Source organism: Oncorhynchus mykiss, chromosome 3 (assembly GCF_057628025.1).
Source record: "Oncorhynchus mykiss isolate SJ-2025 chromosome 3, ASM5762802v1, whole genome shotgun sequence".
In the NCBI taxonomy this organism is placed as follows: Eukaryota; Metazoa; Chordata; class Actinopteri; order Salmoniformes; family Salmonidae; genus Oncorhynchus; species Oncorhynchus mykiss.
The window spans coordinates 35,164,469-35,182,726 of record NC_143024.1 but is presented as its reverse complement, the minus strand read 5'-3'; the positions used below and the strand labels follow the sequence as shown (position 1 = coordinate 35,182,726).

General features: G+C 40.6%; 2 protein-coding genes across 3 annotated transcripts; both read left to right on the top strand.

The window, feature by feature from the left end:
• The first annotated feature begins 447 nt into the window (after positions 1–447).
• On the top strand, positions 448–9,059 carry LOC110514697 (cathepsin K). Of its 2 annotated transcripts, none has more exons than XM_021593963.3 (8): positions 448–652; positions 3,084–3,210; positions 4,018–4,140; positions 5,099–5,251; positions 6,049–6,267; positions 7,907–8,072; positions 8,216–8,324; positions 8,460–9,059. In XM_021593963.3, the coding sequence occupies exons 1-8, from the start codon at positions 477–479 to the stop codon at positions 8,557–8,559; spliced, it is 1,173 nt and encodes a 390-aa protein (XP_021449638.2). In that variant the 5' UTR covers positions 448–476; the 3' UTR covers positions 8,560–9,059. The 2 variants fall into 2 exon arrangements, with proteins under 2 accessions (XP_021449638.2, XP_036828496.1); XM_036972601.2 differs by lacking the exon at positions 448–652 and adding an exon at positions 1,836–1,924.
• Positions 9,060–9,818: 759 nt separating this feature from the next.
• On the top strand, positions 9,819–17,997 carry LOC100136261 (cathepsin S). The gene is made up of 8 exons (XM_021593956.3): positions 9,819–9,995; positions 10,814–10,938; positions 11,407–11,529; positions 12,260–12,412; positions 14,750–14,974; positions 15,136–15,301; positions 15,527–15,629; positions 17,549–17,997. The coding sequence occupies exons 1-8, from the start codon at positions 9,851–9,853 to the stop codon at positions 17,646–17,648; spliced, it is 1,140 nt and encodes a 379-aa protein (XP_021449631.3). The 5' UTR covers positions 9,819–9,850; the 3' UTR covers positions 17,649–17,997.
• The last annotated feature ends 261 nt before the right edge of the window (positions 17,998–18,258 follow it).

Genomic DNA, 18,258 nt, shown 5'->3' with positions numbered 1-18,258 from the left:
CTGACTTGAGTCACATGGAAAAATTCTACTTTGTTTCAGCTATCCAAAGTGAAGGTCCAAAGTTATCCAAATGGCATATCTCTCCCCCCCCCACCACCACCAGACAACACCACCCCACTCACCACATTCAATTTTACCTCTGATTTACAGCATGCCTAGAATTATTTTGCATTACTCCATTGAGTAATTTACAACGTAGGCTCATTCTGAAATAAGAAATATTATACAAATATTTAGTTGTTTGATATACAATCATTCCTTTTCTTTATTTTCTGAATCTTCTAAATAAACAGTAAGAGGATACTGCTTGCCTACATCTTTTAATTCAAATAATCGTCATACGCTTGTTATAAACAAATGCGACTGAGATGAATGTGCACAATGAATAAAGGCCTATTGCAATGTTAAATATTGACTTTGAAGTTAGAGACGCTCCTGTAATTTGACACCTGACATCATCTGGCTGGCCCCTTTAGATGAGCGATTCCAGATGTAATTCCCCTTTACTGAAACTTTTCCCCCTCCTAAACTCCCGTCGCACTTCCTCAAACTCCAGACTATATAACTACTCACACGGCGACCTACTTCATCGCAGGGAAACAACTGGTCAAAGGAATTCATCCGACACCTTCTCTCCAAGTCTACAACCAAGGTAGAATTTGCCAACTTCACATTTTTTTTTTTATTTCTTAAATCGGCAAACTTTTGATGTTGTCTTTATACCTACATGATTTTTTACACTGTCATTTTGTTGAACTGTGTTCATTAGAACTTTCAGTTTCACTTGGGATTTTATGTTTCCATAAAACAATTTACCAAATCGAAGGAGTTAATTCCAAATAACTTTGATAAACACTGCGTTTTGACAAATAGTAGGATTCGTTTTTTATAGAGCTGTGATGTGATTATAAGTGTACTTAATATATGCTGTTTGCAACAAAGAATGCACTTTGGTCATGGTGTAGCCAAACAGTTATCATAGAAATGAAACTGTTCTCAAGTTAATTATGAAACCTTTATAGCCTGTATAGCCTACAATAATTTATAGCACCATGAAACAATTGGAATATTAGACATTGAGTAAACCATAAATTGCTAGCATTATTACTGTGCGGCAAAGGTTTATACAGTAACATGAAGTTCCCTATGAATGATCTGAGGAATTTCCATAAAACATAGAGGTACTGTCTTTTGTTATGTTACTTAATTACTTAACCACTTAATAATGAGGCGGAGCCAGAAAAATATGAACTGAAACTCAATGTACTTCAGCTCTCTTATGGATGTTATGTTGTCAGTATTAAAGTCAACATCCATTTCTGTATTTGTACTGTAATTAGTGTCCATCTTTGGGATTTCCTAGACCAGCCTTTCTTAAAGTATGGGTCGTGACCCGAAGTGGGTCGCGGACCTGTTAATAGTGGGTCGCGACGTGTCAGAGTATATTTATAATTATTTCATTAATTACTGGAATTGATTTGGCCAAGTGCATCTGCGTGTGCTTCGTGGATTACTGGGTATTTTTTTCTGCAGTTTTCTTGAAGATCACTTCGCGACACACACGATGCAGCGCTGTCGTTCAGCAGCAGATGATGCGCTGTCAGCCACTGATTTGTCATTCCCACTCGCCATCATTCACCGCTATCATCAAATGGAGTCATGCCAGCCACAAGTTCTGACCGAGCTCAATTGTCATGAAACGCATATACAGCGATGAGTTTCTCTCTCTTTCATACAAATTTATAACGAGGAACGCCCACAATGTGTTTTGTGTGTGGAAGCGCTTAGTAATGAGTCTCTCATAACGAACAAATTAATAAAACGACACGTCCTGACCAAACATCCACAGCATGATGGTAAACCCAGGGAGTTCTTTCAGAACAGGACAGAATGATTCAGGAAACAGTGATTCGACAGTGGAAAAGTAAGTCAGCTAGCAAGGCATTGTTGTCATTTTATAACAGGTATATCATAGTAGTAGATGTGAGTTTCTCTTTCAAACAATCCCCTGGACTTGTACACAGCTAATAGCTAACATTAGCCAAAGCAAGCTAGCTACTGATAGTGCAACCCTAGTAGCAGTGCAGATGAAGATGAAAAATGATCAGGCCTAATGTACATCTTACTGTAGAAATGATTGTTGAAAACTAGTCTAGGTTGGAACTGTTGCTGTTAAAATACAATAATAATTTGTATTCTTAACTGGAACAAACTGATTGAAACTAGATGCTTTTTGAGGCAAACACACTCACAGTTATGCGTTGTTCATCTACAACAGGAAGCGGTCTCCTGCCTGACTGAGAAAGCAGTAGATGTTCTGGTCCAGTTTGGCACCACATACCTATGTCAGTCAGGGTTCTCAACTGTGACATACTTCAAAAACAAGTACAGAAACAGTTTCAAGGCTGAGCATGACCTCAGTGTTACACTGTCAAGACATGCTCTCATTAGGACTGTGTGTGTGTGTTTTCCGGTCTATATCTGTGTGATGTGATCAATCGGTTTATTCCAGTTGAGAATAAAAATATGTATTGTACGATTTCTACAGTAAAATGTACAGTAGGCCAGATTATTTTTCATCTGTACTGTTACTTAGGGTTGCACTATCAAAAACTGAGCCTGTGTGTGTGTGTGTGTGTTCTATTATTCATCTGTGTGATGTGATCAATCAGTTTATTCCAGTTAGAATTCAAATTACTTATTGTATTTTAGCAGCAACAGTTCCAACCTAGACAGATATGTAAGAGTGTTTTTAATGGAGGAAAATAAACATGAATATATATTGATATTTAATTCCATTGATATTTGTTTTTGTCTATATTGCATTTGTTTTAGGCATAATTTCAATGAAATGTACCAATATTTATGTATAGTTGCATATTTTCCTAAGCTTGGGTCCCAGGAAAACACAGAATTTCTCATTTGGGTCCCAGGCTGAAAAAGTTTAAGAACCCCTGGTCTAGACAATTAGGTGCTGCCGCAATATGTAAATGTAGAAATATAATGCAATTATCTAATTTTCTTTATCAATGTCATATGTATTATACATCAATGACGAAAGCAGCCCTTATGTCTTTTCCCAGAATGCTGCTGTGTGGTTGTGTGCTGTTGCTCTTGGGCTCAGTCCTAGCCCATCCTCTGAATGAGATGTCACTGGACGCACAGTGGGACTCCTGGAAGACCACCCACCTGAGAGAGTACAACGGCCTGGTGAGTGTCTGTCTGTCTTTCTGGCTGCCTGGCTAACTACTCACATTTATGCAGTGCTTTTTGTTTAAGTTCTACCCGTTCCTCCTCCTAAGGTTAGCAAATACAGAACGATTACCTCAACCTTGGATGGCAAATATTCATGTTTCTTATTTGCTTTGATGGTGAAAAATGCTTTTGAATATCAAAGCCATTCATCATTATGAAATTAGTTATTATATAGTGTGTCACTTATACGTATAAGAACAATGTGATCTTTAAGTCAATAGTTTACAAACTATTGTGGAAAACTTCTGTATGTGTTGTTCTCCCTTGAAATGTTTTGTTATGATACCTTGCAAGCAAGAAAAGCAGGAAACATGAGAACCAATCCTCCGTTCAGAATTTCAACTTCCTTGTTTTTACAGTAAAGAGTTATCAGCCAAGCTGTTAGAAACTCAAGTATTTCAGTGCTATAAGATAGTCTTATAAAATCAAGTTATGTTTGGGCCTCACTGCTTCAGGATGTGTGTGTCCCACAATTTGCAGTCAGCACATTCCTCAGCAGTCAGCCGAAAACACAGAACAGCACTTTTTCCCCTACTACAACCAGCTTTGAAGCATCATTCCTCACACACTGTAATGACTGATCGAAGGCTCTGTAAAGAGTTGACAATAAATATTTTCCTAACTACCTTTCACCTCCACCATTTTGTGTCTATATGAACCAGTTCAGTTGCACTGTGGAGACTGTGAGCATAGGGACCAAAGAACACACGAATGGCCAGCTGTATGATTGACAGTTGTGTTTTGTTGATGTTTTCATGGTAGGGGGAGGAGGCGATCCGTAGAACCATCTGGGAGAAGAACATGCGTCTGATCGAAGCCCACAATGAGGAGGCCGCTCTGGGCATTCACTCCTACGAGCTGGGCATGAACCACCTGGGAGACATGGTGAGTTAGTGAGCCACATCCTCTATGGGTGATTTTTGTTGTTGTGTGCGTACATGGAGAAAAAGCACACCAAAAAGGGAGGGTCTAAATAGGGTCTAAGTAACTCCATGTGGAAACATACATCTGGAATGATATGTCAGAGGGAAACTATTTTGTGTTTGCTGTCCTCGGTTATACTTTCTAATCAGTGTCTCCCTACTGTCCACGACCTATCATTTTGGGTATGTGTTTCAAATAGGAGAATGTCCCAAAGGTTTTATTTATAGTTTTATTTCACAAACAAAATCAAGCTCAGGACAGAGTAGTGACTTTTATCTGATGCAGATAGAGCACAGTCATCTGTGTTTTTACTCGTGCAATGGCCTACTGATTAAAAGGGAGGGTGTTAGGTTAGTGACCATTAAATCTACCCCTAGCTGTGACATGCATGTCAGGTCTGGTCATGAGTGATGACTGTGTTAGCGGGAGACTTGAACTTGAACGGGCTGTAGATTAAAATGGTAGGGAAAAGCAACCTGATATATAGCTGCTTGGCTTTTACTGCTTGGCTTCTATGCCACTCATTAATGCTTTGTCCATTTATTATCCATCGGAGGACCCAGAGATCTGTTCATCTGAATGTCAGTTTCACTTCTATGTTGAGATACGCTGTAAATAAAATAAGGATGTATAGTACTTCCAGTTTTACAGAGACTAGCAGTAACCTAACATGTTTCTGCACTCGTACTCGTGTCAGGGCATGGTGGGTTTAGAATTATGTAAAATGTGTCTGTTTAAAAACATATATATATATATGTATTTCATGATCTCCAATGGGATTAATAAGCCATTGATCTATGTGATAACTGCTGGACTATAAACATGGAAACACTTATCTCTACTTATAGTGGGTAAAAGGTTCATAGTCTATTGCTATGCATGCATAATTCCCTCATCCTCATCCCTCTCCTCTCCCCAGACGTCAGAGGAGATAGTTGCAAAGCTGACTGGCCTTCAGGTGCCCATGAACAGGGACCGTAGCAACACCTGGATCCCTGGCAACAATGTGGTGAACCTCCCCAGGTCCATCGACTACCGCAAGAAGGGCATGGTGACCCCAGTCAAGAACCAGGTTAGAGGAAGCGAACAACAAAGAGCTGTCACTCAAGTCCAGTGTTTCCCCTAGATGTATTTCTTATTTCCTAGATTTGTTGCACCAAAATGTTCAATCAAGCTTAATTGAGGCCAAAATAATGGTTTTAGGTAGAGAGCAACAATCTAGGCAGGGTGCCATCTGAACATTTTTAGGGGAAACACAGGGTTATAAAGAACAGATTTCATATTCCTCTTTGCTTTCAGTGAGGTAGAAAATGATCACAGTTACAGTACAGTCACGTAACTTGTCTAGGACAATAAAAACCCATGGTTTGTCTAATTGACTTAGACAAGTAAAGAATGTTTGATTATGAAAGGTAATTACTCATTATGATCTAATTGGACACTAAGGCATTATTTATTATTTATGTAAACATGGAATTTAGTTAAGTGGTACATTAAGTACCCAGGCTGAAATGTGGAGTACATCTTTGCTACCAGGGAACACTAGGAGATTAGCCCTAGATTTATACCATTCATCTAATGAACATTAGGTCACTTTACATGAGCACTAATAGTCTGTGGTATCACCAAAGAGCTGTCAGGTTCAGGGGGGGATGTGATCGATAGTGAGGCGTAGGTGCAGTATGTCTACCCTCTAGTGGTGAATAAGATAACTACAGAAGTTCTGAGGCCAGACGAAAAAAACATTTGCTCAAACCCTCTGAAAGCTTTTTTTCAATCAGGGCCTTTGACTCTCTGTCAAAGTGTACCACCTTATGGACAAATTGGAGAAGGCAGCTCTGTAAATGTTTTATGTCCTCTCTTTCTCAGCTCTCCTGTGGCTCCTGCTGGGCCTTCAGCTCTGCTGGGGCCCTGGAGGGCCAGCTGGCAAAGACCACAGGCAAACTGATAGACCTCAGCCCCCAGAACCTGGTGGACTGTGTTACTGAGAACAATGGCTGTGGTGGAGGCTACATGACCAACGCCTTCGAATACGTTGAGGAAAACGGAGGCATCGACACAGAGGAGGCTTACCCTTACCTTGGCCAGGTAGGGGCATGGTTTGGCTGACATTGAAAAAGAATGTGACTGTCATTTTAGTTGTTTGCCAAACAGCTGTTTTAGTTTGTTGAAATGACATTTTCAGTCAACGTTTTCTTACAACACGTCAGGTGAGTTGGAATATGCTGGATGACGTTTGCAGTTTCTGATTGAGCTATCACATCGCATGCTCTTTAACCAAAACAAGCTAATAATCACATGCGGTTAACCATAAAGTGCTAAAATGTATTTTTGGGGTCAATTCCGGGAAGTGGTGACGTCCATGGTCTTATGTATTCTCCAATGGCCTAACTACAAACAACACAAATACTCACTTCCATATTGTTTTGTAATTTGCTTGCATGTAAAAAATATAACACTCAGGCAATTCTTTCTTTACCACTTCTGTAGTTGTCCACATTTTCCTATGATATATAGAACACACCACTACCAAGGTGCTATGAAAGTCATTTGTCATTTGCTAGCAATGTACAGTAGTAACATAGCACCAAGACCAGCTATAGTGGAAAGTCAGTAGGCCTGATCACCAACAACGACGAGACAGCCTACAGGGAGGATGTAGGTATTCTTACGGCGTGGTGCCATTTAAACAACCTCTCTCTCAACGTTGGCAAAACAAAGGAGCTGATTGTGGACTTCAAGAAAAACCAGGCTGGACACGCCACCATCCTCATTACAGGGCCGCCATGGCGACGGTCTGCCGTGGAGACGGTCATCTCAGAGAACCTGAAATGGTCTAACCACACGAACACCGTAGTGAAGAAGGCAGCGACTCTTCAACCTCAGGATACCGAAGAAGTTCACAGTGTTCTACAGAAGCACCATCGAGAGCATACTGTCGGGCTGCATCACAGCCTGGTATGGCAACTCCACCACCCCGGACCACAAGGCTCTTCAGAGGGTGATACATGCAGCCAAACGCACCACTGGGTGCACACTGCCTGCCCTACAGGACACCTACAACACCAGGTGTCTCAGGAAGGCCAAGAAGATCATCAGGGACCCCAGCCATCCAAGCCATGCCCTGTTCTCCCCGCTTCAATCACTCAGACGCAGACAGTACAGAAGCATCATGGCAAAAACTGAAAGACTGGCCAATAGCATCAGGCTGCTGAATAGCCACCACTACTGGTCAGCTACCTGCTCCCTCACCCCTGTTACTCCCCCCATGGACATCCCCCCACACCCTCCTGCTGCTCCCCCCCCCTAACGGATTTAACTCTGCCCCCACCCCAACGACATTCATCACTGTTGCAGTTGTTAATATGTATATTATAACTTTTGGGTTTTCATTTCCCCCAATGATCATAATGCTGCTCCCGCTGTGGTCATTCTACCCCCCCCCCCCACAACCCCACCCCCAACAGTCTTTACTCTGCCACCCCAAATGTCCACCCCAATGGACATTTATTTCTCCATCACTGCCACGGTTGTTATTATGTATATAGTGCTATTTCTAATGTTTTTATTACCATTTTCACTATTTTATTTCACTAGTCCTGCATGTTGGAGCTCACAGCCTAAGATTTTCACTTTACCTTGCAACCACACCTGCAACCCTATACATGTGACTATTCAGAATCTGAATCCTAAATAAACCAATCCATGTGTACCACTCTGTCTACAGGATGAGCAGTGTGTCTACAACGCGTCTGGCATGGGTGCTCAGTGTCGCGGGTTCAAGGAGATCCCTGAGGGAGACGAGCAGGCACTGACCAAGGCTGTAGCCAAAGTGGGGCCTGTGGCTGTGGGCATCGATGCCACCCTCTCCACCTTCCAATTCTACCAGCGAGGTGTGACATTCTGCCTCCAAGAACCATGGATAGAAGAATCAACCACTTGTAGTGGTTTAACACACGACACATGCCAGTAGACTCCTAAAGCGCTTCTCTTAAAGCTTATTGAAGCTCATTCCTTTACACTGTCATTTACTCAGGTGTGTACTACGACCCCAACTGCAACAAGGATGACATCAACCACGCCGTGCTTGCAGTGGGCTATGGACAAACTGCCAAGGGCGAGAAATTCTGGATCGTCAAGAACAGGTGGGTCACAATGCACTGGGCTTATTCAATGGCATCAGGTAACACGTTTCACACTGTTGACTTTAAATGTATTTTTTCTAAATCACCATTAATTATCTTTATCCTCTCTCTCTTGCTCTCCCCCCTCTCTAACAGCTGGAGCGAGAGCTGGGGCAAACAGGGCTACATCATGATGGCACGTAACCGCGGGAATGCGTGTGGCATTGCCAACCTGGCCAGTTACCCCATCATGTGAACACCAAGCGGCAGAGGGCACCATGGAAGCAGGGAAGCTAAACCACCAATCAATGACTACACCCAATACAGAAAATAACACTATGTTTCTGGAATAGCACATTCATATAGTCTGGAGGTTTGAGTATCCCAGAGTTCTTTTGCAAGCACTTTTAAACGCCCTACATCAAGTCTTACTGTTATATCTTCAAACTGCCAGACTTCAATTGTAGTCTGATCTACAGTGGAACAACTATGATTGTGATGAAGGATGTGCGTAGTGCACAGCACTTTACATAGGTTGTATTCAGTGTGTCAGGTCAGGTAACATTGCTGTGCAATGGGAGTTTTGTCTCACTTTCCTGTCAATGCAAAAAGGGCTTGTTGATCAAGATTGCTCCTGGTGGGTTTTTTGATGATGTTGACTTTTATTTTATTGTTCAGCACTTTTACACCAAATTCTGTTGATTGAATTGTAACATTGTTTTCTATTAAATGGAATAAAAGTTGATTCATTTGAAATGTGAGTGTGTGTGTGTGTGTGTGTGCCTGTACATTTCCCCATTGAAGGGAAGAGAAGTGAAAGAAAGAAAGACAAACTAAAAAAGGAAGATTAAGGTTTCTGAGGTTCTTCAGCTATATTAAGTATCTCAAATCAACTACCACTCAGTATACCCTATTGCAGTGCTGTATGTATACATACACAACAATATGTAAGAATTATACATGTATTTGTGTTGACTGTTAAATCTGATGATGATGAATACAGTATAGATTAGAAGCCTTCTTGAGGTCCTGAGATAGAGAGACAATGACAGAATAAACAGGTGAAAATGTCACATAACAGTTTCATACCAGTAACGCCTCTTCCTGCCTCAGACTCACCCCCTCAAACAACAGACTTCCTGTGATCTAGTCTTAAAATCAGATGAATTCTCCTGAATAGTTAATGTAGCGTTGATTAAATGTAATGTTTATAAATACACTGATTGCAATGTTTAAAAAAGAGATTGGCAGGTAGCCTACTGTTAAGAGCAATGGGCCAGTAACCAAAAGGTTGCTGGTTTGAATCCCTAAGCCAACTAGGTGAAACATCTGTAGATGTGCCCTCAAGCAAGTCACTTAACCCTAATTGTTTATATATTTAAGAACAGTGGGCTGGCTACTAGTCAGTATGATATCTGACTATATATTTTTATATTTCCCCCCTATCCTTCAAGAAGTCATATACATTCTAATTAAGGGGTCTATAGCATTGTTTTTAAATGCAATGAGAAATAGTATTTTAGCATGGTGAACATAGACATTTATAGATGACACAATATAAATGGTCAATGAGGAAGTTCTACCACATGACCTTCACAAATAAATATAAAGCAGGAAAACAGATCCCACTGAAATCAATTGACGCGCCTTGCTCTCCTCTGAAGGCATCAGTGGCACTCCGAGTTTTACAAGGTAAAACCTTTCTCCGTTTTCAGTGGAGGCAGATAGGCTATTTCCAGTTCATAATGTAGTTAGCTAGACTCGTTTAATTAGGAATTTGGTTTTAACTTGACCTTATTTAAAAACATTTTCATACAGCATTCGTTTTACTTTCGTTTTTAATATGTCAGTGCAACATTATTTGCTTATAACCATTCATATATTTATGTTTTCTTCCTTCTGTGAAATTGTCGAATTCCTCTTTTCATTACAACCTGTTTTGTAACTTTTGTACAACATCAACATTAATGAATTGTACAGTTTCATAAACTAAGATATTTCTACTGCTAACCTAGTGGCAAACCTACTGAGATACTTATTTAACTAAAAAATAAGCCTACACAACGACACAAGTTGCTTAATCTCTATGAAATTATATAATTTTACCCGTTTGGGGGCTTTCTTTTTCGCAGTAGAGATGGGTTAACAACACCGGTACGTCCGATAGCCTAATCTTGAACACTGAAGCTTCCTATTGAATAGGCCATAAACATTTTTCTATATACAACGTTTTTGTAGAATCTGAGTGATGTAATTATTTATTTTATCAGTGTTAAAGACTCTTGGTCAACAGTTTGTTTGCGCAACAGTTTCAATACCCGTTCATGGTTGGTCTTGTGACAAACTGACTCATTGTGTATAGGCTACAGTAGTTCCTGTCGCAGTAAACGTATTTGCGCAACTTAAACTTAATTGAGTCACACACTAGAACTTCCTTATTTGGATACACAATGAAACAGTACAATAGAATTGCCTCCTGGTTGAATAATACTTGTCTATTTTCTGTGCAGGCATGATGTTGTGGAGCCTGCTGCTCGCTGCACTATGTGGCACAGCATTTGCCCTGTTTGATCCAATGCTGGAACAGCACTGGCAGATGTGGAAGAAGACACATGGCAAGAACTACCAGACTGAGGTGAGATGAACCAGCATCACTACAATATGTTTTGGCTAGGATAAGGCAAAGCTGCTACTTTAGTGGCATTTAGACAGATTATATTTGCTGTATAGGTTGAAAGTACCACCACCACCTTTATCACATACATTTAAAAAAAAAAGTGTTTTAACCTTTATTTAACTTGTCAAGTCAGTTAAGAGCAAATTCTTATTTTCAATGACAGCCCAGGAACAGTGGGTTAACTGCCTTGTTCAGGGGTAGAATGACTTTTACCTTGTCAGCTCGGGGATTCAATCTTACAACCTTTCGGGTTACTAGTCCAACGTGCTAACCACTAGGCTACCTGCCACACCATTTCTTACATCTAACTAGCTAACACTGAATGCATTGTGATTCAACCTGTGTGGTTTACATATTTGAAAGTGTACTGTTTTACAAGTCATTGACTGAGATTTTTCTACCCCTGTGTGTGTGGATACTGTGTAGGTTGAGGAGCTGGGCCGAAGGGAGGTCTGGGAGAGGAATCTTCAGCTGATCAGCCTCCACAACCTGGAGGCGTCCATGGACATGCACACCTATGACCTGGGCATGAATCACATGGGGGACATGGTGAGGGCCTCAGGTCACTGACAATGCCAAGGGCCATTTTGGAACTCTGATATCTGAAATTGTAGGTAAACTTAGTACCTACCTTGGCCTGATTCCATAAAAGTTTGATAGTGCGTGTATGGAATATGATACCAAAAAAGGCATGCAGAATATGGTATGCTTTCAGTAGGTATCGGCATGCAGAATATGGTATGCTTTCAGTAGGTATTGGCATGCAGAATATGGTATGCTTTCAGTAGGTATTGCAGTCAGGCCTGGTATACATGAAGGAAGAGTCAGACATTTAGATTTTGACCTACATGACTATTAATTTTGTTGAGTTCCTTTGTCATTTTTTTCCGGCGTTCGATTTTCTTGGCCAATAGGTGTTGAAATGTTGCTAAACTGGTTTCCTGAAGACAAGACAGTGTGTGCATTCATTCCTAATCTTAGTGATTAATGAGCATGACTGCAAATATACTTCATTATGCCTCTAGTATGTATAACAAGTGGATGTACCCTTTCATGAGTACGCATCTGATTTGTTTTCTGTAAATACACAAGTAAAAGTATCATTCCATTGCACTACAGTATGTGCCTTTAAATGTATTTGTGATCCTGATTCAATGTGTATCTTCCTCCAGTTGATGTAGCATTGGGTTCATGGGATGGATTTATTATGCTGATTACAGTAAGTGCTCTTTAAATGCTCAGTCTGGTCAACGTGTTGCCTCTTGTCAAACATTTTCAGACCCAAGAAGAGATTGCCCAGTCTTATGCCTCATTGCGTGTTCCTGCTGACCTCAAGAGGGAGCCCTCTGCATTTGTAGGATCCTCCGGTGCCCCCATACCTGATACCTTTGACTGGAGAAAGAAGGGCTACGTCACTAAAGTCAAAATGCAGGTAATGACGAACAGCTGCGGTTTGTGTAAACAGATGCAGTCAGTGCGGTTTGTATGCTGCTCCTTTATGTACTGACATGTATGTGTAACTGATAGATGCAGACACACACACACACACACACACACACTGCATGGTAATGTTTTTAAATATACAGTACCAGTCAAAAGTTTGGACACACCTACTCATTCAAGGTTTTCTTTATTTTTACTATTTTCTCATTTGTAAAATAGTATTGAAGACATCAAAACTATGAAATAACACATATCTAATCATGTAGTAACCAGAAAAGTGTTACTTTTTAGATTCTTCAAGGTAGTCACCCTTTGCCTTGATGACAGCTTTCCACACTCTTGGCATTCTCTCAACCAGCTTTACCTGGAATGACTTTCCAACAGTCTTTAAGGAGTTCCCACATATGCTGAGCACTTGTTGGCTGCTTTTCCTTCACTGCGGTCCAACTCATCCCAAACCATCTCAATTGGGTTTAGGTTGGGTGATTGTGGAGGCCAGGTCATCTGATGCAGCACTCCATCACTCTCCTTCTTGGTCAAATAGCCCTTACACAGCCTGGAGGTGTGTTGGGTCATTATCCTAAACAAATGATAGTCAGACTAAGCGCAAACCAGATGGGATGGCGTATCGCTGCAGAATACTGTGGTAGCCATGCTGGTTAAGTGTGCTTTGAATTACAAATAGATCATTGACAGTGTAACCAGCAAAGCACTCCCACAACATCACACCTACCTTCTTCACGGTGGGAACCACGCATGCAGAGATCATGCACATGCTCTACGTCTCACAAAGACATGGCGGTTGGAACCAAACATATTGAATTTGGACTCATCAGACCAAAGGACAGATTTCCACTGGTCTAATGTCCATTGCTCGTGTTTCTTGGCCCAAGCAAGTCTCTTCTTCTTGTTGGTGTCCTTTAGTAGTGGTTTCATTGCAGAAATTTGATTATTAAGGCCTGATTTACACAGTCTGTTGAGATGTGTCTCTTACTTGAACTCTGTGAAGCATTTATTTGGGCTGCAATTTCTGAGGGTATCTCTGGGTCTTCCTTTCCTGTGGCGGTCCTCATGAGAGCCAGTTTCATCACAGCGCTTGATGGTTTTTGCGACTGCACTTGAAGAAACTTTAAATGTTCTTGACATTTTCCGTATTGACTGACCTTCATGTTTTAAAGTAATGATGGGCTGTCGTTTCTCCTTGCTTATTTGAGCTGTTCTTGCCATAATATGGACTTGGTATTTTACCGAATATGGCTATCTTCTGTATATCACTACTATGGTACCTTGTCACAACACAACTGATTGGCTCAAACGCATTAAGAAGGAAATAAATGCCACCTGTTAATTGAAATGCATTCCAGGTAACAACCTCATGAAGCTGGTTGAGAGATTGCCAAGAGTGTGTAAAGCTGTCATCAAGGCGAAGGGTGGCTACTTTGAAGAATCTCAAATCTCAAATATATTTAGATTTGTTTAACACTTTTTGGGTTACTATATGATTCCATATGTGTTATTTCATAGTTTTGATGTCTTCACTATTATTCTACAATATGGAAAATAGTAAAAATAAAGAAAAACCCTGGAATGAGGACCTGTGTCCAAACTTTTGACTGGCAAATTGTAAAGTCTTTCATCTGTGTTGGACAGCGGTAAGACTAGCTGTCGTCATTGGCGTCGGCTAAAGGGGATCCTAATAAATATATAAAATAACATTTGTGTACATGTGTACTGTTGTATGTATATCATAAATTATATGTATTATCTTTTTAACTACTGGCAAATATCCTTGGGATTAATGAAAGTTGTTGCTACAGGATAATAACTGATATCAGGATGTTCAACACAGCGCTGTCTCTTTTCAGGTCTTACTTCCTCTGTTAGTCTACTGTAGGCCTCTTCCTTGTTCTCAGTTGTTGAATCAGTTCCTTTTTTTGTGAGGTAGTCGTTGGCCTAAGTGCTAGGGTGTGCAAGTTTAAAACCACTGAATGACAAGCACAAGCACAGCACAGCATAACATGAACATTTCAGTTACACTTTATTGTTCCAGTAAAATGTTTCTGTATTACATAGTAAAATAATTTATTTTGGGGTACTGTGAGAACTGAATCAAGCACCACAAGGCACTATTTGACACCAAGTTGTGAATTATATTGCACCTTTTCCTTTTGATTATATTGCACGTTTCAGAAAACATTGCTACCACATCATTTCTTGTAGATTCAATAATAATGAAACAGTACTGTAAAATAAGGTATTACTAATAGGACTCTCAAATGAACTTTATCCAGGTATTAGATGGGGATTGCTTCTGTCTCGTCCATAGGGCTCCTGTGGCTCCTGCTGGGCATTCAGCTCTGTTGGAGCCCTGGAGGGCCAGCTGATGAAGACCACAGGTAAACTGATAGACATCAGCTCCCAGAACCTGGTGGACTGCTCCTCCAAATACGGCAACAAGGGCTGCAATGGTGGCTTCATGAGCCAGGCCTTCCAGTATGTCATCGACAACCAGGGCATTGACTCTGACCAATCCTACCCCTACAAGGGAGTGGTGAGTATAAACTAGTATTAACAGCATTAATAGTGTGTAGCTGGGGTCAGCTGCCCCTGGTAAGTAGCTGCAGTAACTAGCTGGTTGTAGCTTATTTCCCATGCCACATTAGCCTTGTGCAGCACTATCTGACCCTTTTGTTGTCTTGTATCCCCTGTTAGCAACAACAGTGCAGCTACAACCCTGCTCAGCGTGCTGCAAACTGTTCCAAGTACAGCTTTCTACCCGAGGGGGATGAGGGGGCACTGAAAGAAGCCCTGGCCACCATCGGACCCATCTCTGTTGCCATTGATGCCACCCGACCTCATTTTACCTTCTACCGCAGTGGTACGGAAAAACTTCATTTCAACTTCTTGGGTCATTTTTTTTTTTTTTTTTACATTTTAAGGATAGTATGGTCTTGTCATTGGTCATGTATATCTAGATCTGAAACAATGTGGCTTTTATTGAGTAATTGTCCACTTTATGGTCAACTGCTGGGCTTTGACTTGTGGAGAAATGCATATGTATTGAGGATTGACTTGTCATTGTCCAACCCATTTATCATTGTAGGAGTTTACAATGATCCAACTTGCACAAAGAAGATAAACCATGCTGTCCTTGCTGTGGGGTACGGTACCCTGGGCGGGCAGGATTACTGGCTGGTGAAGAACAGGTAAGGGGATTTAGAACTTCACTCAGAGTTTCCATCTTCAAAGCTCCATCTGCTCTTCTGTTGTTCTGTATCTAGATATTTAGTCAAACAGGGCTACTGTTCAGAGCTGAGATGAAAAGATCCTCCAAGTGGACTTAGTATCCAACTTTATTCCCCTTTTCAAACCTCCATCTGCTCCTTTGTTTCATTCCAACTAACAGGACCATGGTGAAGGGTAAAAAGGGAAGTGGAAAGAGAACGTAAAACTCAAATTAGGCTTTAGACAAATGAACCTTGGTCGTTTGGGAGTTAATGCGATTGTTTATTGTGGGGTTATTCAACCGGGGGTTTGCGGCCCCTTAGGGGTACTGCAGGGGGTCCGCCAAAATAATAATTTTAATATCAATGTTTTTATGAATTTCTCTAGCAACAACAGAATAAACAACATACCGAATGTAGAAAAGAGGAGAAAATCTTATTTCTACACTGAACAAAAATAAAAACGAAACATGCAACAATTTTAAAGGTTTTACTGAGTTACAATTCATATAAGGAAATCAGTCAATTTAAATCAATTCCTTAGGACCTGATCTATGAATTTCAAATGACTAGGAATGCCGATATGCATCTGTTGGTCACAGATACCTTTAAAAAAAAAAGTAGGGGCATGGAAATCCGTCTGTATCTGGTGTGACCACAATTTCTCTTGTATTTTTGTTTAATGTAATAATGTCAACTTTATCTCTTAACTTCTAATATTGAGCAAATTACACTGATTGGAGCCAATTACACTCACTGGAGTATCGAACATAGGCTTTGAAAAAGCTCCCGCGAATAGGCTAACAGTACGGCAAGTGCCGCTGGCTGATGGTTAGCTGACTAAACTCAACTCCATGGTGGAGGTTTCTGATTAACACCACCAACGGAGTTGAGCAGAGAACAAGCTATGGGGAATTTAAGCTCTGACTACATCTGTAAACTCTGACTACATCTATTTGCCCAAGGTCAATACTTCAAAATTGTAACGCTTACCTATGTTTGTCCTCTGTAGTTGCGTGTCTTTCTTTGTTTGATGAAATCCATATTTTATTCTGTAAATGTTAATCACATACAACCACTGACTGTTTTCTCGAAGATGGCAACTTAGCGTGAATGCGCATGTGCCAGTTGAATCTCAGATGAATTAGGCCTAGGTCTCCAAATGCTCATTTCCAATCCAATTGCGCAATCTAGGCCAACATCATCAGAGATTCAATTGGCACATGCACATTCAAGCTGAGTTGCCATCTTCGAGAAACAGAAACGAGCAAACAGTCGGTGGTTGTATTTGATTAACATTCATTGAAAAAGGAAGTCCCGCAACTACAGAGGCCGAACATAGGTACAAGGTAAGCGTTTCATAATTTACTTTTTTTAAAGTATTGACCTTGAGCAAATCAATGTAATTGGAGCTGAATTTCACAAAGCCTGGTCTCTGCTCAACTCCGTTGGTGGAGTTTTTCAGAATCGTCCTTTACCATGGAGTTGAGTTTAGTCAGCTAGCTGCTGGTAAACTTTCTTGACTTGGACATACAATGCTGGCTAACCTTTGTTTAACCAGCTAAATAGCTGCTCATAATCATAATCTCTAAACACGTCTCTCTAAATGTGTTTAGAGTTACCTTTCTAGCTAATAGGCAATGTTAGAGTTTACATTTCCTCTTACAATTATAATGTGGGGAGGTCAAAATACTGAAAAACAATCTACCAAATCTATTCCATTATGTTTCACCTGATGATAAGACAAGAACAGGTGATTTATTTTGTAACTAACATATGATGGGGGGCCCTGGGTCGCCGGTTTGCCTTGTGCCTGGGCAAGAAAAGCTTGAAGACTCCTGGTTTATTAAGTATTGATGTTCATTGGAAATATGTTTCAATCTTCCTCACCTTCTGTCTAGCTGGAGCTTATCGTGGGGAGACCAGGGATATATACGGATGTCACGCAACAAGGACAACCAGTGTGGCATCGCCTTGTACGGCTGCTACCCTGTCATGTAACTCCTGCCAATCAAAGGGGTCTAACTGGAAAAGCTGAGCCCTTTTATTAATTTAATGTAATTCATTTTTACTTCCTCCATTGTTTTAGTGTTGTTTTTACCATTTCACTTTCTATCACTTCATGTCTATATAGACAGTACTTCTTTAGAAGTGTTTTTACAAATCATATATAAGTCCAATGTGATTATCTACATTATCACCGTAGCTAGCATCCAGGGGGTGTACTTGTACATCAAGCTGCCTCACGCTACAGAAACAGGAGATGCATGCCAAGGCTCGTGCAAGGCTACATACTTATTTAAATCAAAGTATATTTTGTCATCAAATAAAAATAACTTTTAAAGAACAATTTGAATTGAATGAATACTTCTACCTCCAAACTGTAGTGACTGTAAATTGCAATGTGTGTTTATTTCCATTTCCTCAGTCACAGTGTATGTAGACCTACATCCTGTGTGTTGCCATGCAGCGTGAATGAAGTCAGCAGACCAACAAACTAAATTGGGTTACAAATGAGTCATTTTAATTTTTTGGTGCAACATCACAACAAACAATTTCACATGAGGTATTCAAAGGGATTCTCTTTAGTTGTTGTTACAAAATGTCCCAA